This window comes from Mobula birostris, chromosome 2 (assembly GCF_030028105.1).
Source record: "Mobula birostris isolate sMobBir1 chromosome 2, sMobBir1.hap1, whole genome shotgun sequence".
NCBI lineage: Eukaryota > Metazoa > Chordata > Chondrichthyes > Myliobatiformes > Myliobatidae > Mobula > Mobula birostris.
Genome location: NC_092371.1, coordinates 221,269,874 through 221,293,263, shown reverse-complemented (window position 1 = coordinate 221,293,263; position 23,390 = coordinate 221,269,874). Strand labels below are relative to the sequence as shown.

General features: G+C 43.2%; 1 protein-coding gene across 3 annotated transcripts in view; it reads right to left on the bottom strand.

The window, feature by feature from the left end:
- LOC140194086 (adhesion G-protein coupled receptor F1-like) overlaps nt 1-23,390 on the bottom strand; it is a 218,012-nt gene that overhangs the window by 96,013 nt on the left and 98,609 nt on the right. For all 3 annotated transcript variants that reach the window (XM_072251506.1, XM_072251505.1, XM_072251507.1), the window contains exons 3-5: nt 14,792-14,858; nt 8,776-8,940; nt 5,424-5,588 (exon numbers count right to left, since the gene is read on the bottom strand). In XM_072251506.1, the coding sequence (XP_072107607.1) occupies nt 5,424-5,588; nt 8,776-8,940; nt 14,792-14,858 (397 nt within the window). The remainder of the gene's footprint in view (nt 1-5,423; nt 5,589-8,775; nt 8,941-14,791; nt 14,859-23,390) is intronic.

Here is a 23,390-nt window from a genome sequence, read left to right as displayed (position 1 = left end):
AACACTTCCGACTGACTGTAACATCAAAATAGCTACTCTTGTCTCCCCTGTCACTATGGAAGGAGTGATACCTGCCTCTCCCTCGTTCGTGAGAGTGAGTGCTTGTGGGATCTGGAAATGTTGGAGTAAACAGTTTGTGTTTGATGGAATGTAGACCATAATCTCTCTTAGGGGCTTTGCTTTTGCTTGCCTGGTGTGTGTTGGGAATGTTGATGCTTTACATTAGAATAAGTGGGGGGAGGGGAATAAGGGTTGATACTGTACTGCTTTCTGCTGCTTGTGTGTGGGAGTGGGGCAGGGGCTTTGGGTTCTTATGTTTTTTCTATCATTCATTCTTTGCAGTTTTTTTCTTCTGTTTCGAAGATGTTTGCAGAGAGTATTTCGGGTTGTATATTGTATAGATTCTCTGATATTTAATGGAGCTATTGAATTATTTAAGTTAAAGATTACAATAAGTCGTGTGTTTGTTGAGTTCAGAGGAAGATGCTACTGAAAAGAGTCACTCCCTTGTTTCACATGCAAGAGAAACTGAGTTGCAGGAAGGAGCGAGTGAGACATCTCAAAGTAAACATGAAGTCACAAAAAAAGACTCAGCCTGATGATATAGATGATTCTCAGTCACTATTAAATGAAGAAGATCTCAGAGACCCAGGAAACCTCCAGATAGGCTGGTATAAGTTGCAACAAGAAAAAATCTCCAAAGGGCCAGAGTTGCTTCTACTTCCTGAGGAGAGTGAGGTACTTTGCAGTATGCAAGCCTTTCCTTCATATGTTCTACCAATCTGCTATCACCAGTAAAATTTTCTGTGGTGGTGTGCGAGGGCAATGGCATCAATGTGGGTGATGCCAACAGGCTCAATAAACCTATTAGAAAGGCTGGATCCGTTATAGGAGTCAAACTGGACGTACTGCAGGCTGTGGTAGAAGAAAGGACCCTCAGGAACTTTCTAACAATCCTGGTCAATGTTTCTCACCCTCTGCATGCCTCCTTGTCTGAGCAGAGGAGCATTTTTTGTAATAGACTAAGACAACTGCGCTGCTCCAAAGAGGCAGTTGACACAAACACGAGGAAATCTGCAGATGCTGGAAATTCAAGCAACACACATCAAAGTTGCTGATGAACACAGCAGGCCAGGCAGCATCTATAAGAAGAGGTACAGTCGACATTTTGGGCTGAGACCCTTCATCAGAACTAACTGAAAGAGGAGCTAGTAAGAGATTTGAAAGTGGGAGGGGGATGGAGCCAAGAGCTGGACAGGTGATTGGCAAATGGGATATGAGAGGATCATAGGACAGGAGGCCTAGGGAGAAAGAAAAGGGGGAGGGGGAAACCCAAAGGATGAGCAAGGGGTAAAGTGAGAGGGACAGAGGGAGAAAAAGGAGAGAGAGAGAAAAAGAATGTGTGTATGTAAATAAATAAGTAACAGACGGGGTATGAGGGGGAGGTGGGGCATTAGCAGAAGTTAGAGAAGTCAATGTTCATGCCATCATGTTGGAGGCTACCCAGACGGAATATAAGGTGTTGTTCCTCCAACCCGAGTGTGTCTTCATCCTTATAGTAGAGGAGGCCATGGATAGACATATCAGAATGGGAATGGGACGTGGAATTAAAATGTGTGGGCTCTGGGAGATCCTGCTTTCTCTGGCGGACAGAGCATAGGTGTTCAGCGAAAAGATCTCCCGATCTGCGTCGGGTCTCGCCAATATATAGAAGGCCACATCGGGAGGCCAATATATAGAAGGCCACATCAGGAGAACAGACAGTCCTTCCAGGTGAGGCGACACTTCACCTGTGAGTCAGCTGGGGTGATATACTGCATCCAGTGCTCCCGACAAACAATGTGAAAAGTAACGGTCTGAATACTGACTCCTGAGGAACACCACTAGTCTTTGGCAGCCAACCAGACAAAGCCCTGTTTATTCCCAAACACTGACTCCTGCCTGTCAGCTATTCCTCTATCCATGCCAGTATCAGTCCTGTAATGCCATTGGATTTTATATTGTTAAGCAGCCTCATGTGTGGCACCTTATCAAATACCTTCTGAAAATCCAATTAAATGACCTCTGCCTCTCCATGCAGGTGGAATCGGTGGTGAGGAAGGCAAACGCCATGTTAGCACTTGGGAGTCTAGAATGCAAGAGCAAGGCTGTGATGCTGAGGCTTTATAAAGCAATGGTGAGGCCTCACCTTGAGTATTGTGAACAGTTTTGGGCTCCTTATCTTTGAAGAGATGTGCTGGCATTGGAGAGAGTCCAGAGGAGGTTCACAAGAATGATTCCAGGAATGAAAGGGTTATCATACGAGGAAAATTTGATGACTCTGAGTCTGTACTCACTGGAATTCAGTAGGATTAGGGGGGGATCTCATTGAAACCTTTCAAATGTTGAAAGACCTAGACAGAGTAGATGTGGAAAAGATCTTTCCCATGGTAGGAAAGTCTAGAGGTCAAAGCCTCAGGATAGGGGGCGCTCTTTCAAACCAGAGATGCGGAGACATTTCTTTAGCCAAAGGGTGGTGAATATGTGGAATTTGTTGCTACATGCCGCTGTGGAGGCCACGTCGTTGGGTGCATTTAAGGCAGAGGTTGATAAGTCCTTGGTTGGACATGGCATGAAAGGTTACGAGGAGAAGGCCGGGAACTAGGGTTGAGGAAGAGATATTAAAAAAGGATCAGCCATGATTGAATGGCGGAGCAGACTCGGTGGGCCAGATGGCCTTATTCTGCTCCTATGCCTTATGGTCTTATGGTCTATGTATTTTCTATGTTTCTATGTTTCTATGTCCTTTGTCCACCCTACTAGTTACTCTGTCAAAGAGCTCCAACAGATTTGTCAGACAAGATTTCCCTTTACAGAAACCATGCTGATTTTGACATATTTTATCATTAGTCTCCAAATACCCTGGAAAATCATCCTTAATAATAGACTTCAACACTCCCCCAACCACTGAGGCTAGGCCAACTGGCCTGTAATTTCCTTTCTTTGGCCTTCTTCCTTTCTTGAAGAGTGGAGTGACATTTGCAATCTTCCAGACCTCCGGGACCATGCCAGAATCAAGTGACTCTTGAAAGTACGAGCTATACATCCATAATCTCTTCAGCAACCTCTTTCAGGACTCCGGGACGTAGTCCATCTGGTTCAGATAACTTATCCACCTTAAGACCTTTGAGTTTGCCTAGCACTTTTTCCTTTGTAATTGCAATGGCACTCACTCCTGCTCCCTGACACTCATGGACCTCTGGTACACTGCTGATGTCGTCCACAGTGAAGACAGATGCAAAGTAGCCAGTAAGTTCATCTGCCATTTCTTTGTCCCCCATCACTACCTCACCAGCATCATTTTCCAGTGGTTCAATATCAGCTCTCAGCTCCCTTTTTCTCTTTATATAAATGAAAAAACTTTTGGTATCCTGCTTTATATTATTGGCTAGTCTGCCTCCATATTTAATCTTTTCCCTTCCTCTAGCTTTTTTGGTTGACTTTTGTTGGATTTTAAAAGCTTCCCAATCATCCAACTTCCCACTCATTTTGCTACCTTTTTGCCCTTTCCTTGGTTTTTACGCAGTCCTTAACTTCCCTTGTCAGCCTCAGTTGCCTACCCCTGCCAGTTGAGAATTTCTTCTTCTGAGGGACATATTTATCTTTCAGTTTGGGAACTATACCTGGAAATTTCAGCAATCTCTGCCCTCCCATCATCCCTGCCAGTATCCTCCTCCAATCCACCTGGGCAAGCTCCTCTCTCATGCCTCTGTTATTCCCTCTATTTCATTGTGATACTGATACAAGTGACTGGTCCTTCTCCCTCTCAAACTGCAGTATGAATTCTATCATATTATGATCACTGACTCTTAGGGATTCCCTTACATTAAGTCCCTAAGACAATCTGGGTTAATACACAACACCCAATCTAAGAATGCTGTTCCTCAAGTAGGCTCAAACACAAGCTGCTGTAAAAAGCCATTGTGTAGGCATTCAACAAATTCCCTCTCTTGTGATCCGACACCAACCTGATTTTCCCAATCCCCTTGCATATCGAAGTCCCCCATTACAATTGTGTCATTACCCTTATTGTATGCCTTTTTCAGCATGCTTTGCAATCTTAACACATCTTGGTTACCATTTGGAGGCCTATATATGATTCTTATAATGGTTTTTTTACCCTTGCAGTTTCTTGATTCCACCCACAGAATATCAACATTCTCTGACCCTATGTCACCCCTTTCTAAAGATGTAAATCTATCCCTGACCAGCAGCGCCACACCACCACCTATGCCTTCCTGCCTATCCTTTCAATACAAAATATATCCTTTGATGTTAAGCTCCCAACTATTTCTTCTTTCAGCCACAACTCAGAGATGCCCACAATGTCATACCGACCAATCTGATTGCACCACGAGTTCATCCACCTTATTCTGAATGCCACATGCATGTAAGTACAGCACCTTCAGCGCTGCATTCCTTCCGCTTCTGAATTTTGCCACTGCGAAATTTAACTCTTTGCTCTGTCTGCATTTGTACTCAATCATCGGCTTGTCTGTCCTTTCCGGAAAAGTGGGGAATCGAAGTAGGAGAAAGAAGGGAAGTGAAAATGGACAACAAATAGAATGAGAGAACATGGTGAAACATGGACAAATTTTTATGCTGTATGACTCAATCACTATATGATTTTAAGGGAAAGTTACAGAGTCAAAAGGAAAAGAGCAGTTGTGTTCTTATTAATATTGACAAAGGCGTGAAGGGCTGTCTATCTTCCTTGTACTCCCGTCCCTTATGTGGTAAGTTCCCTGAAGTTTCACCCAAAAGTGCAAGCCCCACACTATTTCACATGGCTGAACTGTTTTTGTACTCATATCTTTCAGAAGTAGTGCTGTGTTTTGAATGTTGCCAGACGCCCACTAGGCCTGGATAAGAAATGGAAAAGCACAGGGGTGAGAAGGAACACCAGTAGCAACCATTGGGAGAGAATTACAGTTGGGAAAGGTGGAAGTCTTCTCCCTGTAAATATAAAACACAGATCATTCCTCCTCTTCTGGACATCATCCAACAAAACTTCTAGAGCTGCAGCTGACAGTAATTTCCTTTTCAGTCATTCCCTGAGCCATGCGGCTAAATTCCAAACATGGCTCCCTACACCTACAGTGAACCTGGCCGCTAGGGCCCCATGTACACCACTCAGTCACCACAAGAATTGTTTATATTTCTGCAGTTAGTGCAAACATTTTGTGCTACATCCTTATTAACACTAAAATCCTTGTGTATTTGCTTCAATTTTTATCCAAAATAACACTCAGATTTTCCCAGCAACATCAGTTTTGATGTTATTACATTACATATGATGTAATGTTAATTTTGAGGAGACATAAAACAGATTTGTCAAAGTCATATTTTGTTCAAGATTGTTCATATATTTTATCAATACTCACCAGTTGTAGGAGTGATCCTGGTAATACTGATGTTGCTACCACTTTGAATGTATATTGAAAATGGATAGGTTACATTATCTCGGATCAATTTCAGTGAGTCAAGCGAAAATCCATTTTCAAGTCTGTTTAATTCAATGTCTATTTCATATGCGGTCTGTTGATTGACTGTACCAATCAGCAAACAAAGGAAAAAGAGTGAAAATCTTAATACATAAAGGAAACTCAATTCTGAGCACATTCAAGAATATCGAAAACAAGCTACTCAGGTGTGTTTTTTTGAAAAGAAACATCTGGACAAGGGAAAGTAGCATGTAGTGTTTACACGCATTATCATAACTTAAAGCATATATCAAGCTGATGTGTAGTATTTCTCCATAAAATTTAGACTCAATTTGTATAGCTGAACTAGAGGGCTCTGCTGTACAAATAATCATTAGATGTTCTGCTGGAAGACTCTCTTAAAAATCATCTCTCTTCGTCAGTGATCACAAGACTGTAGCAGTCTTGATGGCAACTTAGCAGCATGGATCAGTACAAAAACATGCAGGGAAACATAGAGGAAGTCTTGTTTGCCAATGGAGTCAGTGTAACGCTCTGTAATGTTCCACTGCTAATGTAATGGTTTCTCTGTAGCAGCAATGTTTGGGTTATGACTAGAGATAACGGGGGGCTTTGAAATGTGTGCCATCCAATGAGAGGCATGTTCTTTCTTTCTTGTGGGGCTGGGAGAAGAGATTCATGTTTTTTTGTTTGGCGGAAGATGAAACCATAGAAAAAAAAAACCATAGAAAAACTACAGCACAGAAACAGGCCTTTTGGCCCTTCTTGGCTGTGCCGAACCAATTAAGATGGAGAGAGAAGATTCCAGAACAGGGAAGTCGTAGACTGCAGGATGGAGTGGACTTAGAATGGGGTCGGGAATCAACGCCTCAGGAGAACGAACCAAAAGGAAATCCATGAGCTCCAACGTTGCGCATTAGACTGTTTCATTAGAATGGGATCTTTTTCTTCTTTGTTTCTTTACTAACCCTATAGTCAAAGTAAGAGTTATAAAGCTCCATCATTTAATTGCATATTGTGTACTGTTTGTTATTTCATGGTATTGATTTATAACGGGGAACACATCATGCAGCATGCACCCAAACAAGATTTCTCAAACTTGGCCGGGCCAGAGGCTGTCTTTCCCTGGAGGAAGCCACTAGCCAAACAAGAGACAATAGGTGCAAGAGTAGGCCATTCGGCCCTTCGAGCCAGCACCGCCATTCACTGTGATCATGGCTGATCATCCACAATCAGTACCCACTTCCTGCCTTATCCCCATAACCTTTGATTTCGCTATCTTCAAGAGCTCTATGCATCTCTTTCTTGAAAGCATCCAGAGACTTGGCCTCCACTGCCTTCTAGGGCAGAGCATTCCACATATCCACCACTCTCTGGGTGAAAAAGTTTTTCCTCAACTCTGTTCTAAATGGCCTACCCCTTATTCTTAAACTGTGGCCGCTGGTTCTGGACTCATCCATCAGCGGGAACATGCTTCCTGCCTCCAGCGTGTCCAATCCCTTAATAATCTTACATGTTTCAATCAGATCCCCTCTCATCCTTCTAAATTCCAGTGTATACAAGCCCAGTCGCTCCAACTTTCAACATATGACAGTCCAGCCTTCCCGGGAACTAACCGTGTGAACCTATACTGCACTCCCTCAGTAGGAAGAATGTCCTTCCTCAAATTTGGAGATCAAAACTGCACACAATACTCCAGGTGTGGTCTCACCAGGGCCCTGTACAGCTGCAGAAGGACCTCTTTGCTCCTATACTCAATTCACCTTGTTATGAAGGCCAGCATACTATTAGCTTTCTACACTGCCTGCTGTACCTGCATGCTTACTTTCAGTGACTGATGTACCAGAACATCTAGAGCTCATTGTACTTCCCCTTTTCCTAAATTGACTCCATTTAGATAATAATCTGCCTTCCTGTTCTTACCACCAAAGTGGATAACCTCACATTTATCCACATTAAACTGCTTTTCCATGCATCTGCCCACTCACAAACCTGAGGGTTGCATTAGTAACAAGTTTTCTCAGAATATACAAATTTTGAGATAATGGGCCTGTTCCCAGGATACTAGGTTCTAAAAGAATGTGAAACAGATATAATAATTTCTCCTGAGATAAATTAACCCCATAGGTAGGATAAAATGGAGACTAGTTTCTTTCCCGGACAATTAATTTCTGCAGGGATGAATCGAGAGGACTCAAGAATATTGTAAGTAAATTGTCATCAGGTGAAATTTGGCAATAAATAAAATACAAAAGGTATTTGAAGTAATAACAATAATAATAATAATAATGCATGACATGTAGACATCACTGAATCATGACTGAAATAAGAGCAACCTTTTCACCCACACAGTGGTCAGTGTGTGGAAAGATCTGCCAGAGGAAGTGACTGAGACAGGAACATTTAAAGACATTTGGACTGATACAGGGATAGGAAAGGTTTAGAGTGATATGAACGAAATGTGTTACAAATGGGGCTAGCTGAGGTTGGAATCTTGGTCAGTATGGACAAATTTTTATGCTGTATGACTCAATCACTATACGATTTTAAGGAAAAGTTACAGAGTCAAAAGGAAAAGAGCAGCTGTGTTCTTATTAGTATTGACAAAGGCGTGAAGGGCTGTCTATCTTCCTTGTACTCCTGTCCCTTATGTGGTAAGTTCCCTGAAGTTTCACCCAAAAGTGCAAGCCCCACACTATTTCACATGACTGGACTCATGTTTTGTATTCAGATTTTTCAGAAGTAGTGCTGTGTTTTGAATGTTGCCAGAGGCCCCTTAGGCCTGAGTAAGGAATGCAAAAGCACAGGGGTGAGAAGGAACCATTGGGAGAGAAGTACAGTTGGGAAAGGTGGAAGTCTTCTCCTTGTTAACATAAAACACAGATCATTCCTTCCCTTCTGGACATCATCCAACAAAACTTCTAGAGCTGCAGCTGACAGTAATTTCCTTTTCAGTCATTCCCTGAGCCATGCGGCTAAATTCCAAACATGGCTCTCTACACCTACAGTGAACCTGGCCGCTAGGGCCCCATGTACACCACTCAGTCACCACAAGAATTGTTTATATTTCTGCAGTTAGTGCAAACATTTTGTGCTACATCCTTATTAACACTAAAACCCTTGTGTATTTGCTTCAATTTTTATCCAAAATAACACTCAGATTTTCCCAGCAACATCAGTTTTGATGTTATTACATTACATATGATGTAATGTTAATTTTGAGGAGACATAAAATGGATTTGTCAAATTCATATTTTGTACAAGATTGTTAACATATTTTATCTATACTCACCAGTTGTAGGAGTGATTCTGGTAATACTGATGTTGCTACCATTTTGAAAGTATGTTGAAAGTGGATAGGTTACATTATCCAGGATCATTTTCAGTGTGTCAAGCGAAAATCCATTTTCAAGTCTGTTTAATTCAATGTCTATTTCATATGTGGTCTGTTGATTGACTGTACCATTTAGAAAACAAAGGGATAAGAATGAAAACATTAATATATAAATGAAACTCAATTCTGAGCACATTCAAGAATATCAAAACCAAGCTACTCAGGTGTGTTTGTTTGAAAAGGAACATCTGGACAAGGGAAATTAGCATGTTGTGCTAGCATGCATCATCATAACTTAAAGCATATAACATAACATGTAACTATATAACAATTACAGCATGGAAACAGGCCACTTGGCCCTTCTAGTCCATGCCGAACTCTTACTCTCACCGAGTCCCACCGACCTGCACTCAGCCCATAACCCTCCATTCCTTTCCTGTCCACATAGCTATCCAATTTTACTTTAAACGACAACATCGAACCTGCCTCAACCACTTCTGCTGGAAGCTCGTTCCACACAGCTACCATAAGGACAATTGTGCTCACCCTGATTTCCCACATACTGCAAACGGAGCACTCGACTGCCCTAACTGCTGCCTCCATTACCTACTCCTAAGTTAATTAGAGTAATTAAAGGATCTTACCCGGCCTTACCTCACTGGGAGCAGACTCATCCTCAGCCTCTGCTCGCTGAAGCCTCTCGAGCCAAAGCCTTCCTACTCTGTCTCCCACTACTCCGTTGCCCGCTACTACATCGCCCGCTCCATTAATCTGTTCGCTTTTTAAATTCTCCTGCTGTCTCACGGGCCGACTTTCACGCGCTTGCGCAGTCGTGCCCCGTTGAAACTGCTGAAACCTTGACAATAAGTACCCCTGTTTGAGTACTGTTAGGGGGGGACAGCATACCTGGGGGAAGTGACAGTGGCCGTACCTCTGGCACAGAGTCTGGCCCTGTGGCTCAGATGGGTAGGGAAAGGAAGAGGAAGGCAGTAGTGATAGGGGACTCTATAGTCAGGTGTCAGACAGGCAATTCTGTAGATGCAGGAAAGAAACCTGGATGGTAGTTTACCTCCCAGGTGCCAGGGTCTGGGATGTTTCAGATCACGTCCAAGATATCCTGCAGTGGGAGGGAGAACAGCCAGAGGTCATGGTACATATTGGTACCAATGACATAGGTAGGAAAAGCGAAGAAATCCTGAAAAAAGAGTACAGGAAGTTAGGAAGGAAGTTGAGAAGCAGGACCACAAAGGTAGTAAACTCGGGATTACTGCCTGTGCCACGCGACAGTGAGAATAGGAATAGAATGAGGTGGAGGATAAATGCATGGCTGAGGGATTGGAGCAGGGGGCAGGGATTCAGATTTCTGAATTATTGGGACCTCTTTTGGGGCAGGTGTGACCTGTACAAAAAGGAAGGGTTGCATTTGAATCCCAGTGGGACCAATATCCTGGCGGGGAGGTTTGCTAAGGCTACTAGGGAGAGTTTAAACTAGAATTGTTGGGGGGGGGGGGGTGGGAACCGAACTGAAGAGACTGGGGAAGAGGAGGTTGGCTCACAAATAGAGAATGCTTGGAGACAGTGCGAGAGGGAGAAAAAGCAGGTGATAGAGAAGGGACGCCCTCAGACAGAAGGCTTGAGATGTGTCTATTTTAACGTAGGGAGTGCGGAGAACAAAGTAGATGAGCTTAAAGCGTGGATCAGTACTTGGAGATCTGATATGGTGGACGTTACAGAGACTTGGATGGCTCAGGAACAGGAATGGTTACTTCAAGTGCCGGGTTTTAGAGGTTTCAGAAAGGACAGGGAGGGAGGCAAAAGAGGTGGGGGCATGGCACTGTTGATCAGAGATAGTGTCATGGCTGCAGAAAAGGCGGATGCCATGGCGGGATTGTCTACGGAGTCTCTGTGGGTGGAGGTTAGGAACAGGAAGGGGTCAATAACTTTACTGGGTATTTTTTACAGGCTGCCCAATACTAACAGGGATATCAAGGAGCAGATAGGAAAACAGATCCCGGAAAGCTGTAATAATAACAGAGTTGTCGCGATGGGAGATTTTAATTTCCCAAATATCGATTGGCATCTCACTAGAGCAAGGGGTTTAGATGGGCTGGAGTTTGTTAGATGTGTTCAGGAAGGTTTATGTAGATAAACCTACAAGAGGAGAGGCTGTACTTGATTTGGTATTGGGAAATGAACCTGGTCAGGTGTCAGATCTCTCAGGGGGAGAGCATTTTGGAGATAGTGATCATAATAGTCATAGTCATACTCATACTTTATTGATCCTGGGGGAGATTGGTTTTCGTTACAGTTGCACCATAAATAATAAATAGTAATAGAACCATAAATAGTTAAATAGTAATATGTAAATTATGCCAGTAAATTATGAAATAAGTCCAGGACCAGCCTATTGGCTCAGGGTGTCTGACCCTCCAAGGGAGGAGTTGTAAAGTTTGATGGCCACAGGCAGGAATGACTTCCTGTGACGCTCTGTGCTGCATCTTGGTGGAATGAGTCTCTGGCTGAATGTACTCCTGTGCCCACCCAGTACATTATGTAGTGGATGGGAGACATTGACCAAGATGGCATGCAACTTAGACAGCATCTTCTTTTCAGACACCACCGTCAGAGAGTCCAGTTCCATCCCCACAACATCACTGGCCTTACGAATGAGTTTGTTGATTCTGTTAGTGTCTGCTACCCTCAGCCTGCTGCCCCAGCACACAACAGCAAACATGATAGCACTGGCCACCACAGACTCGTAGAACATCCTCAGCATCATCCGGCAGATGTTAAAGGACCTCAGTCTGCTCAGGAAATAGAGACGGCTCTGACTCTTCTTGTAGACAATCTCAGTGTTCTTTGACCAGTCTAGTTTATTGTCAATTTGTATCCCCAGGTATTTGTAATCCTCCACCATGTCCACACTGACCCCCTGGATGGAAACAGGAGTCATCGGTACCTTAGCTCTCCTCAGGTCTACCACCAGCTCCTTAGTCTTTTTCACATTAAGCTGCAGATAATTCTATCTCCTTTACAATAGCAGTGGAGAGAGATAGGAACAGACAAGTTAGAAAAGTGTTTAATTGGAGTAAGGGGAATTATGAGGCTATCAGGCAGAAAATTGGAAGCTTAAATTAGAAACAGATGTTCTCAGGGAAAAGTACGGAACAGATGTGGCAAATGTTCAGGGGATATTTGTGTGGAGTTCTGCATAGGTACGTTCTAATGAGACAGGGAAGTTATGGTAGGGTACAAGAACCATGGTGAACAAAGGCTGTAATAAATCTAGTCAAGAAGAAAAGAAAAGATAAAAGGTTCAGAGAGCTAGGTAATATTAGAGATCTAGTACATTATAAGCCTAATAGGAAGGAGCTTAAGAAGGAAATTAGGAGAGCCAGAAGAGGCCATGAGAAGGCCTTGGCGGGCAGGATTAAGGAAAACCCCAAGGCATTCTACAAGTACGTGAAGAACAAGAGGATAAGATGTGAAAGAATAGGATCTATCAAGTGTGACAGTGGGAAAGTGTGTAGGAAACCGGAGGAAACAGCAGAGGTACTTAATGAATATCTTACTTCAGTATTCACTATGGGAAAGGATCTTAGTGATTGTAGTGATGACTTGCAGCAGACGGAAAAGCTTGAGCATGTAGATATTAAGAAAGAGGATGTTCTGGAGCTTTTGGAAAGCATCAAGTTGGATAAGTCGCCAGGACAGGATAAGATGTACCCTAGGCTACTGTGGGAGGCGAGGGAGGAGATTGCTGAGCCTCTGGCGATGATCTTTGCATCATCAATGGAGACAGGAGAGGTTCTGGAAGATTGGAGGGTTGTGGATGTTGTTCCTTTGTTCAAGAAAGGGAGTAGCAATAGCCCAGGAAATTATAAACCTGTGAGTCTTACCTCAATGGTTGCTAAGTTGATTGAGAAGATCCTGAGAGCCAGGTTTTATGAACATTTGGAGAGGTATAATATGAGTAGGAGTAATCAGCGTGACTTTGTCAAGGGCAGGTCGTGCCTTATGGGCCTGATTGAATTTTTTGAGGATGTGACTAAACACATTGACGAAGGAAGAACAGTAGATGTAGTGTATATGGATTTCACTAAGGCATTTGATAAGATACACCATGCAAGGCTTATTGAGAAAGTAAGGAGGCACGGGATCCAAGGGGACATTGCTTTGTCGATCCAAAACTGACTTGCCCACAGAAGGCAAAGAGTGGTTGTAGACCGGTCATATTCTGCATGGAGGTCAGTCACCAGTGGAGTGCATCAGGGATCTGTTCTGGGACCCTTACTCCTTGTGATTTTTATAAATGATCTGGATGAGGAAGTGGAGGGAGGGGTTAGTAAGTTTGCTGATGACACAAAGGTTGGAGGTGTTGTGGATTGTGTGGAGGGCTGTCAGGGGTTACAGTGGGACATTGATAGGATGCAAAACTGGGCTGAGAAGTGGCAGATGGAGTTCAACCCAGATAAGTGGTTCATTTTAATAGGTCAAAAATGATGGCAGAATATAGTATTAATGGTAAGACTCTTGGGAGTGTGGAGGATCACAGGGATTTTGGGGTCCAAGTACATAGGACAATCAGAGCAGCTGCGCAGATTGACTCTGGTTAAGAAGGCATACGGTGTATTGGCCTTCATCAATCGTGGAATTGAATTTAGGAGCCAAGAGGTAATATTGCAGCTATTAAGAACCCTGGTCAGACCACACTTGGAGTACTGTGCTCAGTTCTGGTCGCCTCACTACAGGAAGTGTGTGGAAGCCCTAGAAATGGTGCAGAGGAGACTTACAAGGAATTGCCTGTATTGGGGAGCATGCCTTATGAGAATAGGTTGAGTGAACTCGGCCTTTTCTTCTTGGAGCAACAGAGGATGAGAGGTGACCTGATAGAGATGTATAAGATGACGAGAGGCATTGATCGTGTTGATAGTCAGAGGCTTTTTCCTAGGGCTGAAATAGTTGCCACAAGAGGACACAGGTTTAAAGTGCTGGGGAGTAGGTACAGAGGAGATGTCAGGGGTAAGTTTTTTACTCAGAGAGTGGTGAGTGTGTGGAATGGGCTGCCAGCAACGGTGGTGGAAGCGGATACAATAGGTTCTTTTAAGAGACTTTTAGATTGGTACATGGAGCTTAGTAAAATAGAGGGCTATAGGGAAGCCTAGTAATTTCTAAGGTAGGGCCATGTTCGGCACAACTCTGTGGGCCGAAGAGCCTGTATTGTGCTGTAGGTTTTCTATGTTTCTATTTCTAATAATAATGTATTGATTGATGAAAGTAAAGGAATAACACATACAAAATTCTGGAGTAAATCAGCAGGTCATGCAGCATCTGTAGAAAGGAACAGGGAGTCGCCGTTTTGAGTTGAGACTCTTCATCCTCCATAGGTGCTGCCTGACCTGCTGAGATCCCCCAGCATTTGTCTGTGTTTCTCTGGATTTCCAGCAACTGCAGAATGTTGTGTTTATGAAAAGCAAAGGAATGTTTCATTGTGATTGAATATTCAGGAGCTTCCACGTACATGATTGCTCTCTGGATGAGTGAATCCAAGGTGCCTGATTTTGCATCTTCTTGTTTCACGCTGCTTATGAGAGAATAACTGGTCCTTTGTACTTCGGTGGAATTGTTGTACCATATCTCCAAAATGTGTTTACAAATTTATACCAAATGGGAGTCTGTACTGGATGAGTATAGAGCAAATTATAAGTAATTCGTTCAACTCAAAGGATTTCTTGAAGGACTGACAATAAATGATGGTGATATTGACACAATAAAATCCAGATTTCAATTAATCCCAAACTTACTTAGCTTACTGATTCAGAAGATGAGAATAACTTGATTTCAAAAGTTAATAGGATATTCTTAGACAAATTTCAGTCATTAAAGACAGAGTTTCAGAAATTGTTTCATAATGCCCTCATTCTAAAGGGATGTAACAGGGCATGATAATGTCATAATACAATTAATTACTTACCATTTCTTTTTTGCCTGGTGAGATGAATTTGGCTTTTACTGACTTCTGTCAATGTATTATCTTCAACCTGAATTTTGACGCATTGAAATAATTAATTTATGTAATACTGCTTAAAAATCTTTCAAGCTCAAATTATTTACTCTTTTTTATACTCTGCTTGAACGTTGTTTCATTTTGGTTCACATACCTAAATGAACATTTTTTCAAGTGTGATAAAATGAGACAAACCTGACTAGAATTTAAGTAAATTATTAGCATTAAGGTTTGCATAGATGACAGCAGCCAACAATTGCATTTATAATTGTTTCCCAATTATCTGCCCTCCCTCTTCCACATCTAAGATCCTCTCCATTCACTGCATGTGATGTGCTGAAGACTTAGTAAGTAGTGGTAACAGATCATGCATAATGCATTGAAGAACGTAGCAGGTATCATTTCAAATCGCAAACTAAAAGCACGAGCATGAAACTTGCAATGCTGAAGCAAGGAAATGCTGCATTTCCAGAAGTTTCTCTATTGAATGGGATGGAGGTCCTGAGGTCACTGATTAACTGGACTTTGAAAATACATCCTCATTCTTCAAAGACAATTTATTTCCTTGTGCACAAGGAGAACAGCTTGGCCCCTGTCACTAAGTTGCTCTGAAGTTACAGTTTGGAATTGTTCATTTTTATACAGTTACTGAGCCAATAATCCAATAGCTGAATAATGTTAAGTCCATAAGACATAGGAGCAGAATTAGGTCTTTTGGCCCATCGAATCTACTCCAGCATACCATCATGGCTACTTTATTATCCCTTTCAACCCCATTTTCCTGTCTTTTCCCGACTTCTGCTTTAAATAGTCAGTAACTTGACCTCCTTAGCCATCTGTGGCAATGAATTCCACAGAATTACCACCCTCTGGCTAAAGAAATTCCTTCTCATCTCCATTTTAATTGGACATCCCTCTATTTTGAGGCTGTGCCCTCTGGTCTTAGACTCACCCACTATAGGACACATCCTCTCCACATCTCCCTCATTCTTCTAAACTCCAGTGAGTACAGGCCCAGAGTCATCAAACACTCATCCACCATTGTTCCAGAATCTATAAAGACCAAGGTAACATGTCTGAACGACTGGCGACCTGTCGCACTCATCTCAATGATAAGCAAATGCTTTGAGGGGCTGATCAAGGACTACATCTGCGGCATGCTACCACCCACACTGGACCTCCTACAGTTCGCCTACCCACTGATCGACAGATGGCACAATAGCCACAGCTCTACACATCTGGAGAAGAAATATGCTTATGTGAAAATGCTGTTCTTGGACTACAGTTCAGCATTCAACACCATAATCCCCTCCAGGCTTGACAAGAAGTTCAGAGACCTCGGCCTTCACCTTGCCGAGTGCAGTTAGGTCCTGGACTTCCTGTCAGATTGCCAACAGATAGTAAGAGGGGGCTCCCTCAGCTCTGCCCATCTGACCCTCAACACAGAAGCCCCTCAGGGCTGTGTACTAAGCCCCCTCCTTTACTCTCAGTATACCCATGACTGTGTCACCACCCACAGCTCCATTCTGCTAATTAAATTTGATGATGACACTACACTGATTGGTCTAATCTCAAATAATAATGAGGCAGACTACAGAGAAGTCATCACCCTGACACAGTGGTGTCAAGAAAACAACCCCTCCCTCAATGTTGCAAAAACAAAGGAGCTGATCTGGGGTTGAGAGAGTGAACAGCTTTAAGTTCATAGAACATAGAACATAGAACAGTACAGCACAGTACAGGCCCTTTGGCCCACAATGTTGTGCCAACCCTTAAACCCTGTCTCTCATATAACCGCCCTACCTTAAATTCCTCCGTATTCCTGTCTAGTAGTCTCTTAAATTTCACTAGTGTATCTGCCTCCACCACTGACTCAGGCAGTGCATTCCACGCACCAACCACTCTCTGAGTAAAAAACCTTCTTCTAATTTCCCCCTTGAACTTCCCACCTCTTGCCTTAAAGCCATGTCCTCTTGTATCAAGCAGTGGTGCAGTGGTGCCCTGGGGAAGAGGCACTGGCTGTCCACTCTATTTATTCCTCTTAATATCTTGTATACCTCGATCATGTCTCCTCTCATTCTCATTCTCTTCAGAGAGTAAAGCCCTAGCTCCCTTAATCTCTGATCATAATGCATACTCTCTAAACCAGGCAGCATCCTGGTAAATCTCCTCTGTACCCTTCCCAATGCTTCCACATCCTTCCTATAGTGAGGTGACCAGAACTGGACACAGTACTCCAAGTGTGGCCTAACCAGAGTTTTATAGAGCAGCATCTTTACCCCTTGACTCTTAAACTCTATCCCTCTACTTATGAAAGCTAACACTCCATAAGCTTTCTTATCTACTTGACCTACCTGTGAGGCAACTTTCAGGGATCTGGGGACATGTACCCCCAGATCCCTCTGTTCCTCCACACTTCCAAGTATCCTGCCATTTACTTTGTACTCTGCCTTGAAGTTTGTCCTTCCAAAGTGTACCACCTCACACTTCTCCAGGTTGAACTTCATCTGCCACTTCTCAGCCCACTTCTGCATCTTATCAATGTCTCTCTGCAATCTGCGACAATCCTCTACACTATCCACAACACCACCAACCTTTCTGTCGTCTGCAAACTTGCCAACCCACCCTTCTACCCCCACATCCAGGTTGTTAATAAAAATCACAAAAAGTAGAGGTCCCAGAACAGATCCTTGTGGGACACCACTAGTCACAATCCTCCAATCTGAATGTACTCCCTCCACCACGACCCTCTGCTTTCTGCAAGCAAGCCAATTCTGAATCCACCTGGCCAAACCTCCCTGGATCCCATGCCTTCTGACTTCCTGAATAAGCCTACCGTTTGGAACCTTGTCAAATGCCTTACTAAAATCCATGTAGATCACATCCACTGTACTACCCTCATCTATATACCTGGTCACCTCCTCAAAGAACTCTATCAGGCTTACTAGACATGATCTGCCCTTCACAAGGCCATTCTGACAGTTCCTGATCAGACCATGATTCTCTAAATGCCCATAGTTCCTATCTCTAAGAATCTTTTCCAACAGCTTTCCCACCACAGACGTAAGGCTCACTGGTCTATAATTACCTGGACTATTCCTACTACCTTTTTTGAACAAGGGGACAACATTCGCCTCCCTCCAATCCTCCGGTACCATTCCCGTGGACAACGAGGACATAAGGATCCTAGAAAGAGGCTTAGTAATCTCTTCCCTCGCCTCGTGGAGCAGCCTGGGGAATATTCCATCAGGCCCCAGGGACTTATCCGTCTTAATGTATTTTAACAACTCCAACACCTCCTCTCCCTTAATATCAACATGCTCCAGAACATCAACCTCACTCATATTGTCCTCACCATCATCAAGTTCCCTCTTATTGGTGAATACTGAAGAGAAGTATTCATTGAGGACCTCACTCACTTCCACAGCCTCCAGGCACATCTTCCCACCTTTATCTCTAATCGGTCCTATCTTCACTGCTGTCATCCTTTTGTTCTTCACATAATTGAAGAATGCCTTGGGGTTTTCCTTTACCCTAATCGCCAAGGCCTTCTCATGCCTCCTTCCTGCTCTTCTCAGCCGCTTCTTAAACTCCTTTCTTGCTACCCTATATTCCTCAATAGACCCATCTGATCCTTGCTTCCTAAACCTTATGTATGCTGCCTTCTTCCACCTGACTAGATTTTCCACCTCACTTGTCACCCATGGTTCCTCACCCTACCATTCTTTATCTTCCTCACCGGGGCAAATTTATCCCTAGCATCCCGCAAGAGATCCCTAAACATCGACTAGCTTTCCATAGTACGTTTCCCTGCAAAAACTTCATCCCAATTCACACCTGCAAGTTTTAGCCATATAGCCTCATAATTTGCCTTTCCCCAATTAAAAATTTCCCCGTCCTCTCTGATTCTATCCTTTTCCATGATAGTGTTAAAGGCCAGGGAGCGGTGGTCACTGTCCCCCAGATGCTCACACACTGAGAGATCTGTGGCCTGACCTGGTTCGTTACCTAATACTAGATCTAGTATGGCATTCCCCCGAGTTGGCCTGTCAACATACTGTGACAGGAATCTGTCCTGGACACACTTAACAAACTCTGCCTCATCTAAACCCTTACAACTAATCAGGTGCCAATCAATATTAGGGAAGTTAAAGTCACCCATGATAACAACCCTGTTATTTTTGCACCTTTCCAAAATCTGCCTCCCAATCTGCTCCTTGGTATCTCAGCTGCTACCAAGGGGCCTATAGAATACTCCCGAAAGAGTAACTGCTCCCTTCCTGTTCCTGACTTCTACCCATACTGACTCAAAAGAGGATCCTGCTACATTACCCACCCTTTCTGTTGCTGTAATAGTCTCCCTGACCAGCAAAGCCACCCCTCCTCCCCTTTTCTGCCCTTTCTAACCCTTTTAAAGCACTGAAATCCAGGAATATTGAGAATCCATTCTTGCCCTGGTGCCATCCAAGTCTCTGTAATGGCCACTACATCATAATTCCATGTATTTATCCAAGCTCTCAGTTCACCTTTGTTCCTGATGCTTCTTGCATTGAAGTACACGCACTTTAGCCCTTCTACCCTACTACCTTTACACCCTTTGTTCTGTTTCTTTTTCATCAAAGCCCCTTTATATGTTAGATCTGGCTTTACTCCATGCACTATACTTGCAGTTCTCGCATGACCTTTATCCTCATCCACCTCACTGTCTTCTCTAACACTCTGATTTCCCTCCCCTTACAAATCTAGTTTAAACTCCCCAGAGCAGCACTAGCAAACCTTCCCACAAGGATGTTTGTCCCCCTCCAGTTCAGGTGCAGCCCGTCCCATCGGAACAGGTCCCACCTTCCCTAGAACGAGGCCCAATTGTCCAGAAACATGAAGGCCTCCCTCCTGCACCAACTCCTTAGCCTCGTATTTAGCTGCATTATCTTCCTATTTCTAGCTTCACTAGCACATGGGATGGGGAGCAATCCAGAGATTGCAACCCTGGAGGTCCTGTCCTTCCACTTTGCACCTAACTCCCTAAACTCTCTTTGCAAGACCTCCTCCTTCTTCTTATCTACGTCATTGGTCCCTACGTGGACCACGACATCTGGCTGCTCATCCTCCTTCCTGAGAATACCGAAAACTCGATCTGAGAAATTGCAGACCCTGGCACCAGGGAGGCAACAGGCCATCTGGGATTCTCGATCTCTTCCACAGAACCTCTTATCTGTCCCCCTAACTATCGAATCCCCTATCACTTCTGCTCTCCTCTTTTCCCTCCTTCTCTTCTGAGCTGAGGGTCCCGTCTCGGTGCCAGAGACGCAACCGCTGCAACTTGTCCCTGGTAGGTCGTTCTCACCAACAGTATCCAAAACGGTATACTTATTATTGATGGGAACGGCCACAGGGGTGCTCTGCTCATTCTGTCTATTCCCCTTCCCTCTCCTGACAGTCACGCAGCTACCTGCCTCCTGACTTTTAGGGGTGACTATCTCCCTGTAACTCCTTTCTATTTCTGCCTCTGCCTCACGAATGATCCGAAGTTCATCCAGCTCCAGCTCCAGTTCCCTAACTCGGTTTGTCAGGAGCTGCAGCTGGATGCACCTTTCAGCATAAACATCACTGAGGATCTCACGTGCTCTGTACATACTGGCTGTGTGGTGAAAAAATCACAAAAGTGCCTCTTTCATCTTTGACAGTTGAAGAAGTTTGGTATGGGCCCCTCAATTCTAAGAACTTTCAATAGGGGAATAATTAAGAGCATCCTGACCGGCTGCATCACTGCCTGGTAATATGAACTGTACCTCCCTTAATTGCAGGTCTCTGCAGAGAATGGTGCGGACAGCCCAGCACATCTGTAGATGTGAACTTCCCACTATTCAAGACATTTACAAAGACAGGTGTGTAAAAAGGCCCCAAAGGGTCATTGTGGACCCAAGTCACCCCAACCATAAACTGTTTCAACTGCTACCATCCGGGAAACGTTACTGCAGCATAAATGCCAGGACCAACAGGCTCCGGGACAACTTCTTCCATCAGGCCAACAGACTAATTAATTCATGCTGATGCAACTGTATTTCTATATTATATTGACTGTCCTGTTGTACATACTATTTATTATAAATTACTATAAATTTCATATTGCACATTTAGATGGAGAAGTAACCTAAAGATTTTTACTCCTCGTGTAAATGAATGATGTGAGTAATAAAGTCAATTCAATCCTTTAGTTCCCAAAATCACTCTGTGAACCTCCTCTGGACCCACTTCAATGCCAGCAAAGCGTTTCTTAGAACTGCTCACAATACTTCACGTAGAGACTTTTTTTTTGAGGACAGCCTTCTATAGTCAGATATTCTTTCTATTTCTTGATGATTGACTTAACTGGCCTGACTCCAAGGGATATTCATTGACTTGGGAATTTTCTTGTATCCACCTCCTGACTTGTGCTTTTCAATAACTTTTTCGCAGAGTTGCTTGGAGTGTTCTTTCGTCTTCATGCTGTAGTTTTTGCCAGGATACTGACTCACCAGCAATTGGATCTTCCAGATACAGGTGCATTTTTACTAGAATCAATTGAAACACCTAGACCGCATTCAGATCTCCATTTAACTAATTCTCTGACTTCTGAAACAAATTGGCTGCACCAGTGATGATTTGGTGTGTCAGATTAAAGTGGTTGAATACTTCTACTCTTTGCCTCCTGCCAGTCAGCCAATCTTCTATCCGTAGCAGTATTTTCCCTTTAATACCATGGGTTCTTATGGCCTCATGTGTGGCACCTTGTCAAAGGCCTTATGAGAGCCAAAAAACATCTACTGACTCTCCTTTGTCTATTCTGCTTGTTATTTCCATTTAGAACTCCAACAGATTGTCAGGCCAGATTTTCCCTTAAGGACACCATGCTATCTTTGGCCTAATCATGAGCCTCCAAATATTCCAAAGCCTTATCCTTAATAATGGACTCAAACATCTTTCCAACCACTGAAGTCAGGCTAACTTCTGCATACCTTCTGCCTCCTTCCCTGCTTGAACAGTGGAGTGACATTTTAAATTTTCCAGCCCTCCAGAACCATTTTAGAAAGTAGTGATTCTTGAAAATCATCACTAATGCATCCAGAATTTCTTCAGCTTCCTCTTTCAGAATCCTGGGATATAGTCTATCTGGTCCGATTGACTTACCTACATTTAGACCCTCCAGCTTCCTAAGCACCTTCTCCTTAGTAATAGCAACTACACTCACTTCTGCCCTCTAACACTCTTAAATTTCTGGCATACTGCTAGTGTCTTCCACAGTGAAGACTGATGCAAAATACTTCTTCAAGTTTTTCTGCCACTTCTTTGTTCCCTCTTTACTACCTCATTTTACAATTGTTCAATATTCATCCTCCCTTCTCTTTTACTCTTTATACTGTATATCTGAAAAAATTCTTGGTATCCTCTTTTATATTGTTGGCTAGCTTACCTTCATATTTCATTGTTTCTCTGATGGCTTTTTTAGTAGCCTTCTGTTGGTTTCTAAAAGCTTCTCAATCCAACTTCCCACTTATTTTTGCTATATTATATGGTCTCTCTTTTCCTTTTATGCTGTCCTTGACTTCTCTTGTCAGCCACGGTTCCCTCATCTGCCCTTTAGAATACTTCTTTACTTTTGGGATGAGTCTATCTTGTCATCATCCCTGCTAGTGTCGCTTCCAATCAACTCTGGCCAACTCCTCTCATGCCTCTGTAATTCCCTTTAATCCACTGCATTGCTGATACACCTGACTTTATCCTCTCCCTCTCAAACTGCACGGTGAATTTTATCATATTATGATCAATGTCTCCTGAGGATTCCTTTACCTTAAGCTCGCTAATTAAATCTAGTTTATTATACAACACCCAATCCAAAATTGCCCTTCCCCTAGTGGGCTCAACTACAAGCTGCTCTAAAAAAGTGTCTTGTAGGAATTCTATAAATTCCCTCTCTTGAGACCCAGCATCAACCTAACTTTCCCAATCTACCTACATATTGACATCCCCATTGTAACATTGTCCTTACTTGATTTCTTTTCTATCTCCCATTGTAATTTATATCCCACATTCTGGCTACTGTTCAAAGGCCTGTATATAAGTCCCAGCCGGGTCTTTTTGCCCTTGCAGATTTTTAAGTCTACCCACAAAGATTCTACATCTTCTGATCCTATGTCACCTCTTTCTAAAGATTTGATTGCATTTTTTAACCAAAAGAGCCACCCCACCCCATCTGCCTATTGTTAAGCTTCCAACTATGATCTTTCAGACATGAATCAGTGGTGCCCACATCATATCTGCCAATCTCTAAATGTACTTCAAGAACATCTACCTTCTTCCATGTTCTGTGTGCATTCAAATATAACACCTTCAGTCCTGTATTCTTCATCCTTTTTGATTTTGCCCACATGTTACATTTCAACTCATCCCATTGACTGCAATTTTGCCCTATCATCTGACTGTTCTTCGCAAACTATCTCACTACACACTGCATCTACTTGTATGCCAACTATCCCATCCTCAGCCCTATCACTCCTGTTCCCATCCCTCTGCCAAATTAGTCTGAACA